Raw genomic sequence first — 15288 nt, forward strand, 5'->3', positions numbered from 1 at the left:
TGGGCCACATTTCGCAGCAAAATTGCTTTCCCTCCTCGAGAGAGACATTTCTCACTCCAGCCGTGAATTCGATTCCAAATCCTATCCTTGAGAAAGTTAAAAACTGACTTCTTTGATCTACCAATGAGGGAGGGTAATCCCAAGTACTTCTCCCCATTTAAGTCTTTTTATGAACCCCCAAAATATTTTTAATTTCCACTTGTTTGTCCATTCTAACATTAGAGCTGAAAACAAATGCTGGACTTTTGAAGGTTTATAGATTGGCCAGAACAGAGTTCATACTTCTGCAGAATGTGCCTTACTTGAGTTGACTCCTCTTCTGTTGCTTTAAAAAAGAGGAAGCTATCGTCTGCGAACAAGAGATGTGTAACTTCCGGTGCATTCTCCGTTATCTTACACTCGTTGACTAAACCATTCGCAGTAGCTGATTTCATCAAGTGAGATAAACCCTCAACATAAAATAGAAACAAATACAGTGATAAGGGGTCGCCCTGCCGAAGACCTCTCCTTGGCATTACAGCCCCTACTTGAGACCCATTAAAACAAACCGTGTAGTTTACTGTTGTTACACAGAGCATTATCCAGTCGATCCATTTACAAGCAAAACCCATTTGCTCCATTCTACCTTTGAGAATAGCCAAATCAACTCGATCATACGCTTTATTAACATGAAGTTTCAACACCACTTCACCTTCTGAGCCATTTCTTCTTCTTCTTCTCATATGATGCAACACTTCAAAACCAACCAGTACATTGTCGGTAATATTACGTCCAAGAATAAACGCTGATTGATTTTCCGAGAAAAATCCAGGGAGAATGCTTCTAACACGGTTAGCTAAGACCTTGGCAATGATCTTGTACAACACTTTACATAATGTAATGGGTCGAAGATCCTTCATATTGTCTGCATTCTCCTTCTTAGGGATTAGAACAATATTCGTGTCATTAAGCCCTTGAGGAAACGCCATGTCCCTCATCCAACTGTTACAGCTCTGAAAGACTTCTCTGCCTAAGTGTTAGGTCCAATCAGACGTAGAAGGGACCTCCCCCATTTCTGCATGAACGTAAAAATATCTATAAGCTTCGAGACAAAGTACATAGGAGAAAGACTTTTCCAATAAGTAGTGACCTCGTCATGAAACGAATTCAGCCACGTATTTTCAAAACGGAACCTGAACTGCCTCTTCGAGTGTTTCAAACTACACAAATCAAGCTGAATCGGCCCATGATCAGAGCATATAGTGTGATGCACACGAAGATTACATAGCGGAAACATATGCCACCATTCATTTGTAGCGAAAGCTCGATCAAGTCTTTCACGAACCCAATTGTTTGTCCCCCTACTCTTTTCCCAAGTGTACTTACCACTTGTAAGATCAAGTTCTACCAACGCACAATCCTCAATAGTTTTACGAAAACCATTTAGCAAGGAAGTAGGGTGACTATGCGTACCTTTTTTATCAGACACGTACAACATATCATTGAAGTCGCTGATAATACACCACGGCAGGGTGGACTTATTTGCTAAATGTCAAATGAACTCCCATGCATCTTTTCTTCTAGTTCTCTCGGGAAAGCCATAATAACAGGACATGCGCCATGAAGGGTTACCGTTACTCAGAAAAATCACATCAATATGGTTTAGAGAAGAATCACAAATTGTCAGCACAACATTCCTCTTCCAAAAAATTGATTGACCACCACTATGACCATTACAATCCACTGAGTAATAACTATTAAAATCAAGCTTTGAGCAAAACTTTTATATTTTATCACTACAGACAAGCGTTTATATAAGAATAAAAATTCAGGTTTGCGAGACTTAACTAAGTCTCCTAGAATACGAACTGTCCGGGAGTTCCCCAACCCCCAGCAGTTCCAACTTAAGTAAATCATTGGGGCTGGATGGCTTGCATAGCAAGCGTAGCCAAAACAGTTGTTGAAGAAGTTGCACAATCAATTCCAGAAAGAGTAGCTTCTGATGAAATGTCTTTTGTAAAACTAACCTCCCTAGCTTTTAAACCACCTGAAGTGTCCATTATGTCATAAACATATGGGCCTCCCCTCATACGTTTTCTTTCCACTAAATTAAGCCCATCCAACTCTTCTTCGTCCATCCCATAAACGGGATTTGAAAAAGTGTCTACTCCCTCTAATTTAGTGCTTGGCGTAATCTTTTGATTTGGTATAACTGCACTTTGTTTCGCCTTATCTTGACTTCCGTAAATACTCCCATAACCAGCTGTATTTCCTTCTTTTGCGTAACTACCCTCCCCTGATTTTGGGAAACTGTTGCCCCTACCAATCATGTCCACCCAATTTGCGTAGTCTTCCTCGCGAAGCCATTTACTCCTCGCCGGACCGGCCAACCTCCTCGGCAGTGCTCGTAACCACCCCCCATTCTTTAGCAACCACTTCATCAGATTTATCAAGAAATTTTCTATAATAACGTTCTGTATGTGACACCAGTCCACAAGTAAAGCAAAATTCCCCCAATCTTTCATACTTACAATTGACTACCACCTCCTTTCCATTCTTCCTTGTTATCTTCTTCCATCACTTAAGAGGCTTCCTGACATCAATAAGTATCCTGATTCTCATACATTCCCTCCAGATACTTGAATTGTTCTTATGGTCATACTCCAAAAAATCTCCGAAGAAATCTCCCAATTGCTTGCCTACAGACTCCGACATATACCCTGTTGGTAAACATGAATTTGTATCCAGATTTTTAGATGCCAGAGTGGAGGTGATAGGGGTTCCTCCCCCTGCGAAATAGAATCAAGAATAAGCATCACATTGTCAAAAGACCACGGACCACCGTTTAGAACCCAGTTCAAGTCTTCCTTGTGATAGGACTGAAACAAAAATATCCCTGTTTCAAGCTCTTTTATATTGACACCCATGGCTGGCTTCCACACATTAGCCATTTTGGACTTCATTGCTCGGACATTAACAGTTTTCTCCGTAAGAAATCTTCCTACTGCACAAAGTTCATACTTATTACTTTCCTCATCAACATTACCCTCAATAACGAGCGCAACATTCTCCTCTTCATCGATTGCTAGACTAGACATATGGACACTGAGATCTTGATACCGAGACATTGCTATTAAGGCTTACACGAAATCAAACTCACTGACTATGTGTTTGATCAGAGAGAGAGAGAAAAAACGACTCTCACATAGCATGGAGAGAAAATTTACATATTCTACTGTCTTTTGTTCTGATATTTTAAGAGCTCTTCCAAACAAGAGCTTAGTATGCTCTGACGTGAATTCCACCAAAATCTGAAATTTAAAACAAACATGCGGGACACTCTTATTCAACTAGACATTATGCATCACAATCTTACATCTTTGATAAAATGAATTTTATCTTTAATTTCCAAACAATTTATTTCTGACTAATAAATAATTGATTGACCCTTCTCCGTCCCCCTAAGTTACATTAATCTGATTCGCATGAACCGGAGAGTTCACAGGAGGGTGTGTCAAAATCGGCTTCATCGTGCCATGCAGCTCTTGCGTTCCAACCAATATTCGGGTTTTTAAAAGGAATGTCTTTATCAGCTTTAAAAATAGCCTCATTTCTTGCAAGAAAGTAAACGTCATTGTTGGCGAATATATTTTTTATCTTTGTTTTCTGATGATTCCATGTAAAGAAACATTCCAATCCTTGGGGTGGTTGATCAAAATGCCATGCATGTCTTGCTCCTTTACCAATATCCCTCACCGGATTGGGTGGGCAATCTACTTTGAGTGGGTTGTTGTCACTAAGTCCATTAATGACAATTAGGTTATAACCTGCAGAGGAAACACATGTGAAAATTGAGGATGCAAATGTCACTATGATTAGTATAATTAAGTTGCTTGAGAAAGATGATTGGGTTTTCATTGTTAAATATGATAACAATTACCACGGCTAACAATCAATTGAGTTATATAGTATAAATGTTTGCTAAATTTAGCAGACTACCTTTAGGATTAAGAGTTATTATAGTGAAGTCGGTTGCAAAACTTGCAATATTTTGAATGAAACTAGTTTAACCATTCAAATTTAAGAAAGTATATTTAAGAAAGTTTGACCGTATATTTTAGCAAAACATATTGATTATGTTCTCCAAAGAGTAATATTTATACAGAAAATAATAATAATAATAATAATAATAATAATAATAATAATAATAATAATAATAATAATAATAATAATAATAATAATAATAATAATAATCACAATCACAATCACAATCACAATCACAATCACAATCACAATCACAACCTCGACTTCTTTGTATTATCATGTAAGGATATAAAAATCATTATAAATAAATATTTTTATACTTTGTGATCTTAAACTCTCATGTGTCAGATTACACATGGGAGGACGATCATCGGCAGATGTTTCTGTATTCATGTTGAGTACAAAACCTTAACATCCAAAAACCTAATGTCAATGTCAATTGCAGCAAAAGAGTATAACAATTACTATTGAGAAATTTGAAGAAATGATATATCTCTGGCAAGTGTTTTCCAAACTATTGACTCTGAGTTCCACGATTTTCCACAAATTCCGTGTAGAAAACCAAGATAATTATCATTGGTGTCGGCACCTGGGAAACATATCAAAAGAGTTATATAGAGTTAACAAACAAATAAGTCGTGGAATAACAGATTCTGAGCTACTTTACTCTATTTTTGCAATTTTGATATGACTAAACTAATCACACATCAATTAAAATGTGGAATTTATACCGTTTGGTCTAAAACTTTGATTGGTCAAATCTGAGAGTGGAGGTCGTTCAGTTGAAGTTGCTGGTGCATTCAAGTCGAAAACATGCAGTACCTTAAAAACAAAAAAAATAGTGTCAATATCAATTGCAGCAGAAGGGTTATACATATTGATAATATATTGTATTGATTAGGAAACAATATACTTCTTGAAGGTGTTCTCATCACTAATTTTTCAGAATTCCCTGATTTTCCACGACTTCCGTGTAGAACACCATGATTAGCATTGGTGTAGGCACCTGGGAAAAATGCCATCCATCTTAATATTAATTTAGTGCTCATACAATATGGAAGAGTTTTAATATCATCTATAGAAATGAAATCGACCATTAACTTGAGAACATGGGCTACTAAATTCATCTCCATTTTGTAACTTATAAAATTAAACAAAATGAGAACATGAAACTTTATATCCCATACTCTGAATTGATGGAAGAGATGAAGGACGTCTAGGAGTAACAAAACAATCTGGAATATTGGCAGTGTTGGAAATTAGTCTAAACTTGTTTTTAGAATATTATTAAGCAGCATTGTAGTGTCATAGAGTAGTGGAAGGTTTCCAGCAGTTGTTTGAGTTGTGGAGTGTTTGTAGGATACAGGTAGTAGTTCCTAGTTTATAGGCATTATATCTGATGTAGTTGATATATATTTCAGCATGTAAGTGTCTCGTTGAGAAGCAATAAGAAAAAGCTAGTTTATCCAGTATATTCACTCTTCTGCTAATATCTTATAAACTTTCATGCTTCACTTGGTATCAGAGCCTGGTGTTCAGGTTTTGTATGCCTAAATATCAAACTAGACACACAAACGTAACCATGGAAATAACCAAGACAAAAGAAGGCTCTGTGGGTTTAATCTATCCAATGCTAACGAAAAGTAACTATACAACATGGTCCTTGAAAATGAAGGTTTTCATGAAGGCGCAAGGTGTTTGGGGTGCGATCGAAGGAGACCCAAAGATTGCTGTTGATGAGAGGACGGTACAGATAGCTCTTGCAGCTATATACCAAGGTGTGCTAGAAGACGTACTGCTGACTATTGCTGAGAAAGAACCCGCAAAGGAAGCTTGGGAAGCCATTAAAACGATGAGTGTAGGAGCAGAACGAGTGAAGGAGGCTATCGTACAAACGTTAAATGGGGAGTTTGAGTCTCTTACCATGAAGGAGACAGATTACATCGATGATTTTTGTATGAAGCTGAGCGGGATAGCAACCAACATACGGGTTCTTGGAGAAGTGATGGAGGAGTCAAGCGTTGTGAGGAAGATCCTACGCGCAGTCCCTGATAAATTCCTTCAGATAGCTTCAAATATCGAACAGTTGGGAGACATGAAAACTATGATGGTTGAAGACTTAGTGGGTCGTCTTAAAGCTCACGAGGAGAGGATAAATGGCAGGTCTTAGAGTGCAGACAGAAAACAACTTCTCTTGGCATCTCAGAATCAAAGAACTAGAGGTAATTATTTTCGTGACAAGAGTAAGATCAGGTGCTACTACTGTAACACCTTGGGTCACTATGCATCAAAATGTAGCAAATCAAGACGGGAAAGAGAGAAGAGGCCAGGAGTAAACATGGCAGTGGTCGAGGATGATGAACCATCGTTGTTATAGTCAGATTATTAGCCATACGGGCTCAGATTATTAGCCATACGTGCTCAGTTGAATAGCCATACATGCTAAGATTATTAGCCATACGGACTCAGTTGATTAGCCATACGGGCTCAGATTATTAGCCATACGGGCCGGAAGGAATGCATGAGACAAGTTTAGACTAAGGGGGAGATTGTTGGAAATTAGTCTAAACTTCTTTTTAGAATATTATTAAGAAGTATTGTAGTGTCATAGTGTAGTGGACGGTTTCCAGCAGTTGTTTGAGTTGTGGAGTGTTTGTAGGATGCAGGTAGTAGTTCCTAGTTTATAGGCATTATCTCTGATGTAGTTGATATATATTTCAGCATGTAAGTGTCTCGTTAAGAAGCCATAAGAGAAAGCTAGTTTCTCCTGTATATTCACTCTTCTGCTAATATCTTATAAACTTTCATGCTTCAGGAAGCCAGCAAACCCCCTATAATAATAGAAAAAATTTAAGACAGATACTATTGGAAAGTATTTTATTTTAAACAGTCACCAGCACTAAAAATTGGTCACCTTCATCTCGCTGAGTATTTTCTAGTATTGCTATGAAACACCTGCCTTCTTCTTTTAGATGCAGAACCTATGACAGAGACATTAGATCAAACACATTGTTAGGACCTTAACAAACAGAGATTCTTCGCTACCTAATTGAGAAGAGGGTTGTGAAATCACCAGAACCATCACTGTTTAAGGATGGAAAATTGTCAAGCTTCAGATGATCATAAGTACCCTGAAAAATAAAAGTTACCCAATAAAATTCGAATTTCGTGGATTCTATAAAGGCAAAAACTTATGATAAGGTGAATCGATCATGTGGATACCTCTTTCAAGGAGAGATGAGATGGATGAATTCCTCTTCTTGTGCAGAGTTGAAAATGAACCTAGAATGTATTTTGAATTCAAATTGCTGGTCAAATGAAGACCCAGTGGCAAAGCAGTACAGATGAGGAAAGAAATAAACATCCCTAAAAACAGACAGTGAATGGAAGATTTGTCCACACGCCAAATGAAAGCACAACAGAGATTTGAATTCAAAATATGGAAGATTTGAATTGAAAATCACAGTGAAATTGGAAACCAGCTCGACAAAAGCAAAGAAGAGGAATGGATGAGAGCTCGAGTACATTTTTGAAGCGATAATATTTTTGTCTGGTAACCAAAAGTGTTCGCAGGAAAGAGATAGATGAATAGTGTAGTGGAAAATTGGTTAGACACCCACGTGACTACCCAATATTTTAAGGGATTACATGAGTAAAGTTTCCGAGAAGCTGTAAATAGGAAGTGCACATGGCTTCTCATATTTTGAAGTCAAAGGTGTAGTCATTTTGAAAAAATTTTGATGGCATATTTTGTAAATAAGTATGAAGATTGAGGACAGGGGGTGTAAAAAGACATTGAATTTGGAATCAAGATTTATGATTTAAGGGATGCTGAAGAAATGAATAAGAAGAATAAAAACAAATGTACTGAGGAAAAATGCACAATATTGCCGGCTGTTTGTTTTAACTCAAAAAAAAAAGACTTTTTATTTAAAACAAAGAGGACTATAAATGATAAGTGAACTTGACTTATAAATTATTGAAAGTGTTTGGATCTCTTTTACTTATAATAAGTCAATTGAGTGTTTAGTATTTTAAATTTATAAATTAAAACAAAATCCAAATTATTAACATACAAGAAACTTTATTAATAATAAAGTTTATTAGATATTAAAAATTCAAAAACTTTATAATAATATTCAAATCACTAAAAACGCCAAAAAAATTTAGCATTTATGACTTTTAGCTTCTGGCTTAAAAAATTCAAAAGAAATATTTATACTTATTTTTCCAAACACTACATAAAAAGTAGAAGCAGTTTAAAGTACTAAAAAATGCGCTGAAGCAGTTAAAAAAGGTTTGCCAAACAGTCCCACTATGGTGCTGGACTTTCTTTAGGAAGTCCTATGAGTAAGCAACATTTGAAGGATTTCTAGAGAATTATGTGAAGTAACAATGTACAGAGGAAGGAATTGTGCAGATAAAGTGACTCCTATACGTCGAATCTTTGTTAGACATAGCAAAATCAATATAGAACTAGTATGTTTGCCCGCGTTGCGGGTGGATCAATTAAATTCTGTTCCCAACATAACAATAGATTTTTATATTTATAAAATAAAATTTTTTCTCTGTTAATGAAGTATATTGAATTAATTAATTTATTAATTGATATGTAATTTCTATGTTAATAAACCCTTTTTTTTGCTAAGATTTTTTTATCTTGTCTTTTTTTTCTTTGTATTTGTATAGATAAATACTTGTTTGCGAATAGTTTTTTTGTTTTTTGGTGTTGAAATGTAAAGAATTTATTATTTATAATTTTTGACAATAATATAAATGAATCAATATACTTCCTCCGTCCATTTTTAGTTGACACATTTGGTTTTGTGCTAGTCAAATTGACTAAAGTTTGACTGAAATTTATTAATATTTTATCAATTGACAAAATTAAAAAAATGTCACCAGAAATAACTTTTAATCTATAGATGTAATTTTCAGTTTTTTAAAATAATGATTGGGTGACTTATAATCTTTAGTCAAAATTTAATCAATTTGACTAACAAAAATAGAAATGACAACTAAAAAGGAACGGAGGAAGTAATCTATTTTTTAGTACTTTCATTATATATCAGAACTCTTTTTTTTAAAAAGACATTTTTAAAAGAAATCATTGACTTATGACAAATGAGAGTATAAGTGAATATTACACTAACTATGAAAACAATTTCAAAACCCAAAGCAATACAATATTTCATTTAAGAGACATAAGTCCTGAGATACGTTTGTATTTGTCTCCCACTAAAGATTACTCCAGTGAGTACATTTATTTTCTGTCTAAATAAACAAATTTACACGATGAAAGCAATAATTTAACGGCGTTGATTGTGATAGCCAACAGTTTACTCTGGACTCTAGCGGCTGAATTGAATATGGGATTTGTCCAAATAGCCTGTTAAAGCTCAAATCTCTGCAAAGAAACAAAGCTTATATGACCCAAATAAAAAGAGAAATAAGTGCAATAATATCATGAATAAGAACTTCATACATCATGCTGCATGTAGGAGCTCACCACAACAATCAAATACATAGTACTAAGCATTGGCGGAAAGATAATCCCATAATCATAATTTTATTTAACAAAAGGGCATACTCTAAAGCTCTGCAGTGTTAAACAGTCGCAAGAAACGAACCCAAACCAATGAAGTACTCGACATATCACAGGTAGAAAAACTATATAAGTTCAGTACAAAGGTAGTATTATGCTTCATTTAGTAGACAAAATAGATTTGGTTTAGACAAATTTATTGAGATACTCGTCCATAGTTGTGTATTTGACATAGGATAAAGTGCTAAAGTCTCCCCACCAAATGAAGGTTGAATCTCAAAGCTGGTTTAATCTCCCTTCATAAATGTAGAATGACTGATAAATAGCAGCACATTGATCATAACAGGGGATTCTACAAAGAGTTCAACATAAAGGACAAAAAATAGCAGCAATATGATCATTGGTCTGGTCATATTTGATATATAGTCATGCTCGAGTTGTCCAGCGTGTCATAAATGTACTGAGCCATGGCCTAATTCACAAAATTCAGCATTGTTGGAACAATAAAAATGCTAGATCATTTTTTGTAATAGAACAAAATGGTGTGAATTCAGAAGTCTTTATTGCTACTCTTTTGTGTGCATACCTCATGGCCTCTATATCCTCACTGTCTTTAATAATCTGCTAGTGAGAAAAATAGCTGCATATTCTCTCTTTCTCTTGATGATTTCCTACGCCTTGTAGACGAACTGAATCAGGTTCGAACGTTCTATTCCATTTAATTCTGGAACTGAGACGTGTAAGAAATTAAATTGACTTCCCCCATTGCTTCACGGCTCTAGAAGCATCAGCCATATCAGCCACTGATCTGTAGCCACCAATGTTCCTAGTGAGCAAGACCAATGCAATAACATCTCCATTTCTCGACTTCTAGCTTGTTGCATCCATGTAGATTATATAATATACAATAACTCTTCTGAAAGGTCGTATCTACCAACATTATGTTTATAAATTATATAATATATAGGCATACAGAGGTGTAGCATATAATACAGTACAGTTAAGTTCTGAACAGAATTTCAAAATTACAACAGGAAATGCAATCATTTTTATTAACAGATTACATCTTAGGAAGTTGCAAATTTGTCAAATTGATCAAATTAAAAATATTTTCTACTAATTTGGATGAGTAAAGAGATTCTTTAAATATTATGGAATCATGAAATCATAGTGAAGTAAAATTAAGACATACCACTCCAAGCTTGGCCTTGCTTTCTTGATTTCATCAAGTGAAAATGACATGGTAGTTAGATTCATTGCCAGAACTCCACTCATTCAGTCCCGGATCTTATTGGCATCTTATTATCTTGCAGAACGCTACTTTTCTGGAGACTCCATCCAAAATTATAAGCAGAGTTAAACACAGTAGAAAACCTCTTAGTCAAACGCTTAAAAAAACACTCTTCATTTAGAAAATGAAATTTATTATAAACCGTTAATAACAGGAATCAAGAAAGAAATCAAGCAAATAGAAATTTAATAAAGAAAGAAATCAAGCAAATGGAAATTTATTAAAGACAAAATCAAGCAAATAGAAGTTTTCAGTGTTATGTGACTAAAGCTGTTTGTGCAAATGGAAATTGGGGCAAATTCTATAAATAAAATCCCTTTAACATTTTCCTAATATTTTTGTGAGTGGAAATCCTTTAACACTTTCCTAACAGGATAGGGAATTAAAAAGGACTGGAATTAATATAATTAAGATGAATATACTATAAATTATTCTTGTAAAATAATTACAAACAGAATACACATAATATATATTTACAAATAAATTACACAAAGTATATTATAATTCATTTAGACAGCATGTATAACTGATTTCTATGTTGTATGGAATCAAACTTAAATGGAAACCTTAATATCCTACCCTCATAAAATTAATCCAAAATAAATTCAAAGGTCCACAGTTTGGGTCTTTGTATTATATATGCTTCTACACAGAGTCCAAGGAAGGCATACCACTCCAAGCTTGCCCTTGATTTCTTGATTTCATCAAGTGAAAATAACATGGTAATCAGATTGATTGCCAGAACTCCACTCCTTCAGCCGCGGATTTTATCGGTGTCTTACCATCATGCAGAACGCTACTTTTCTGGAGACTCCATCCAAAATTATAAACAGAGTTAAACACAGTAGAAAACCTCTGTTAATAACAGGAATCAAGAAAGAAATCAAGCAAATAGAAATTTATTAAAGACAGGAATCAAGAAAGAAATCAAGCAAATAAAAGTTTTCAGTGTTATGTGATCAGCTGTTTGTGCAAATGGAAAATCCAACTACATATTAAATTGGGGCAAATTCTGTAAAGAAAATTCCTTTAACATTTTCCTAGCATTTTTGTGAGTGGAAATCCATTAACACTTTCCTAACACGATAGGAAATTAAAAAGGACTTGAATTAATGTAATTAAGGTGAATATACTGTAAATTATTTTTGTAATTAATTTACAAATAAAATACACATAATATATATTTACAAATAAATTACACAGACTTGCAGGTACTGCAAGAATTCTATCAACAGCTTATACATATCAGAGGATATGCGTGCCTGATCAAACAATGGATGCTGAGCTAAATAAGTAGGCACAATAGTACCGTCATTCTTGGGAATCCTCTTGAAAAACTCAGAAAATGCGATTAGTTCTTACTCCCATTATGTGCTTAAGTAGTTTTTTCCAACCTATAGGGACATAAAACATTATTCTTTTCCAAATGTAAAGTGAAACATGTCTCAAGTTTAAAAAGAGATAAATATGTATAAATTAATAGTTATGTTATAGTTTACTTATGCTAGTGTTCTTTTTTCTTCTTTTTTTGCAAAGTTTCTTGAATAATAACGCATATCGAACTCATCACATACCAGTCCTGGATGCGAGACTGTGTAGAAGGCACGTAACATATAAACTAACGCTGCAATAACAGCGATCATTTTAATCCAAAGACATATCATTACTAAACCTGTGGCAGCAGTTAACCTAACTTGAGTTGAGCTAACCACCTTAAATTAAAACTACAATCCACTGTCTGAACTGGAGGTTTTGTATAAAAAATGTGCTATTAAATCGATAAGACTGTATAGTTGTATAACATGAAATGTCTATAGGTGATTAAGACACAACACTTGATAATTTTAGCATATGTATATGACCTAATGACACCCAATCAATTCAGTAACATAGAATTTATACCTTCAGAAATTATTTAAAGCCGAATTGCATGTGCTACTTATCAAAAATAGGACATTTATATATTTATATATATAAAGGTTTGCAGATACTATCCAAAATTTAAGGAACAAAAAATAATGAAACTTTCTATTCACAGTACACAAACCTAGAAAGTTATTTGCCTATATTTTATTGCATAAAATAGAAGATTTATACCACTCCATGTAAACAAAAGTAGATGAATAGTTGCCAGACTTGGTATAGAGCTGACGGTGATGATAGTCATGGAAATCAGCTCTGGGAATGAATCAAACATACTTGTGAGGTGGAATATACAATAAGGATAATGAACAAATATAGGAACAACTATAAGAAAGCTAGATGTGAGAATTATACTAACCCCCCATATAAGGGCAAGAAGTTTGAAATGCTCCAGGAGAAATGGTAACCACAATGTGCTTCAGCAGTTTCGAGGACTCTCACTACATCCACAACCACAGAGTGATCAAATGGGGTCCAGTGATGGCAGGACCAGTAATAGTAGCAAAACCAAGAAACAGTATCTCATCTGGATGAGCATATTTAGAATTCAGTCCAAAGGGTATTGCATACCTGAATATCGAGAACCCTTTATTAAACACTGTGGACATGCTTGTACAATCATTTTGGATTATAAGAGGCAGCACAAGATTAATAATTAAATTAATAGATGAAACAATATGGAACAAACTCATGGATTGTTATGTGGTCAGAATTAACATGACCAAAATGAAACTCATCTTTACCAAATAACAAATACGGGCAAAGAAAAGTAATCACAATTTACAGGAGCAAACAACAAATAGAGAACAAAATCTTATACAAAATTACAATAGGCAGAGGTATCGAAAACAGAGATGGGTCACAGAAAATTACCCAACTGTGGAGGCGACGATTTGAGAGTACTCCGTTTCAACTCCGGAGCCGGCGAATGAAGATTACTCCGTTCCAAAGAATCCATCAATTACGAATCTAAGAAGACAACCAAAAGAAGATAAGAGTTTTGTGCAAAAACTACAAATCAAATACTACAAAAACAAACAATTGATACAATGAATGGAGTCATTTTGGATTAAACCGAAACGCAACAAAGAACTGAACGGAGAAGATCTTTACCTGCCGCAGTTGCAATGTAAATCGAACAAAATTTGAAGGAGATGAAGCTTTACCTAGAACAATTGCAATTAGTTTTGAAAATCTCGATTGTATCCGATATGAGAGGGAGAAAAGCGGGAAGAAGGGCGGAAACTTTACCCTAAAACAGATGAGCCGATGAGTCTGATTTTTTGAAAGTAGATGTTTAGAGTAGAAACTTGATTTGAGCTGATACAGATACGGAAAGACCGATGAGCGACACGTGCGAGTAATCAACGGTTTGGAACGATTGAACGTATACTTCAGTGGCGTATTTGTAATTAGATGAGTTATAGTGTGGGTGAAGTAGTCATTCTAAAGGGATTTACGCAACAGGCTTTATAATATAGATAGATAGATTTGCATGGAGGTATAAAATATCAAAAGAACAAGTCAACTGTGAGGCCCGGCGAAGTTTTATAGGATAAAAATGTAGCACCATAAATTACTAGATGTTCTGTCGAAAAAAATAAAAAGATTACTATATGAGGGAGTTTGAGCGTTGAAGTTAAACAAAGGATTTTGACTGAAATAGATGCAAAAAGTATGGATGAAATGCTTAAAACAAATGTTGGCAGTTACAAATTCTAAAATGCACGTGATGGCAAGTAATTTCAACCAACGCTTCCAAGTGTTCTGTGCCTAAAGATAGCTATTTTTTACGTTATTGACATAAAAAATCGACTTAAGAAATAGTCATATAATAAGATTCAGTTAGATACGATCAAAAGTGATATATATAATATATTTCGATTCATAATATGGATGGATATTCAAATAATGAATTTAATTAAACACTAATAATCCATGCCACAAAAGTAGTTTTTAATACATGTAAACTATCACAAACGAGAAAAGAAAAACTAATTCCGTCTTAGGGTTTGCGCCTCCATTCATTGTCTTGTCTTTCTACAAGTTAGTTGAGGGACTTTACTGGGTTTTTTCTCTGGTGAAAAGCCCCAATCCTTTTATTTTCTTTCAAATGATCAAATTTCAGTAATAAATAAATTTTATAACATTACAAGGAGTTCAGAAGATATGAAGTTTTAAGTATTTATTTCATCATAGATTCCATGTGCACCATGTTATGAAGACGTACATGAAGACAAAGATTCGAAGAACCGGCCACAACTCAAATGTTTTATTGATAGAGGATATTCGATTTAGTTAGGCACAGATGAACCTACATTTGTATGTCATCTATTAAAATTGAATATCTAACATCAAAGAAGGTGATTATTTAGCCAAGAGATGATCAAGACAAAGATTTAAAGATTAAAGAAGACGGTGCAGCTGAATAGAAGAATTAATGGGTTATCTATTCATTGATCAAAATATTTATACTAATTGATTAATTGATGTATTAAATTAATTC

General features: G+C 34.5%; 1 protein-coding gene and 2 long non-coding RNA genes across 6 annotated transcripts; all 3 read right to left on the reverse strand.

Annotated features, from left to right (window-relative positions):
• Positions 1 to 1009: 1009 nt before the first annotated feature.
• LOC108217070 (uncharacterized) lies at positions 1010 to 1477 on the reverse strand. The gene has a single exon (XM_017389919.1). The coding sequence runs from the start codon at positions 1475 to 1477 to the stop codon at positions 1010 to 1012; it is 468 nt and encodes a 155-aa protein (XP_017245408.1).
• Positions 1478 to 1904: 427 nt separating this feature from the next.
• Positions 1905 to 7671, reverse strand: LOC108216734 (uncharacterized). 3 transcript variants are annotated; one of them, XR_010291060.1, is made up of 7 exons: positions 7246 to 7671; positions 7097 to 7154; positions 6938 to 7004; positions 4937 to 6854; positions 4755 to 4845; positions 4489 to 4612; positions 1905 to 3806 (listed from the first exon to the last, which is right to left on the reverse strand). It is a non-coding gene; the product is annotated as an uncharacterized LOC108216734 (long non-coding RNA). The 3 variants fall into 3 exon arrangements; XR_010291059.1 differs by lacking the exon at positions 1905 to 3806 and having other exon boundaries at positions 4402 to 4612; XR_001806134.2 differs by lacking the exon at positions 1905 to 3806 and having other exon boundaries at positions 4402 to 4612; positions 4937 to 5029; positions 7246 to 7669.
• A 1484-nt stretch (positions 7672 to 9155) lies between these two features.
• On the reverse strand, positions 9156 to 14263 carry LOC108218273 (uncharacterized). 2 transcript variants are annotated; one of them, XR_010291023.1, is made up of 9 exons: positions 14034 to 14263; positions 13896 to 13948; positions 13656 to 13751; positions 13141 to 13352; positions 12957 to 13037; positions 11531 to 11663; positions 10761 to 10893; positions 10155 to 10498; positions 9156 to 10040 (listed from the first exon to the last, which is right to left on the reverse strand). It is a non-coding gene; the product is annotated as an uncharacterized LOC108218273 (long non-coding RNA). The 2 variants fall into 2 exon arrangements; XR_010291024.1 differs by lacking the exons at positions 10155 to 10498; positions 10761 to 10893; positions 11531 to 11663 and having other exon boundaries at positions 9156 to 9430.
• Between the last annotated feature and the right edge of the window lie 1025 nt (positions 14264 to 15288).

The sequence above is a fragment of the Daucus carota genome, chromosome 4, assembly GCF_001625215.2.
Source record: "Daucus carota subsp. sativus chromosome 4, DH1 v3.0, whole genome shotgun sequence".
Lineage (NCBI taxonomy): Eukaryota > Viridiplantae > Streptophyta > Magnoliopsida > Apiales > Apiaceae > Daucus > Daucus carota.

Coding starts and splice junctions, on each gene's coding strand:
- LOC108217070 (XM_017389919.1), bottom strand. CDS start 1,477: ATGTTGTACGTGTCTGATAAAAAAGGTACGCATAGTCACCCTACTTCC.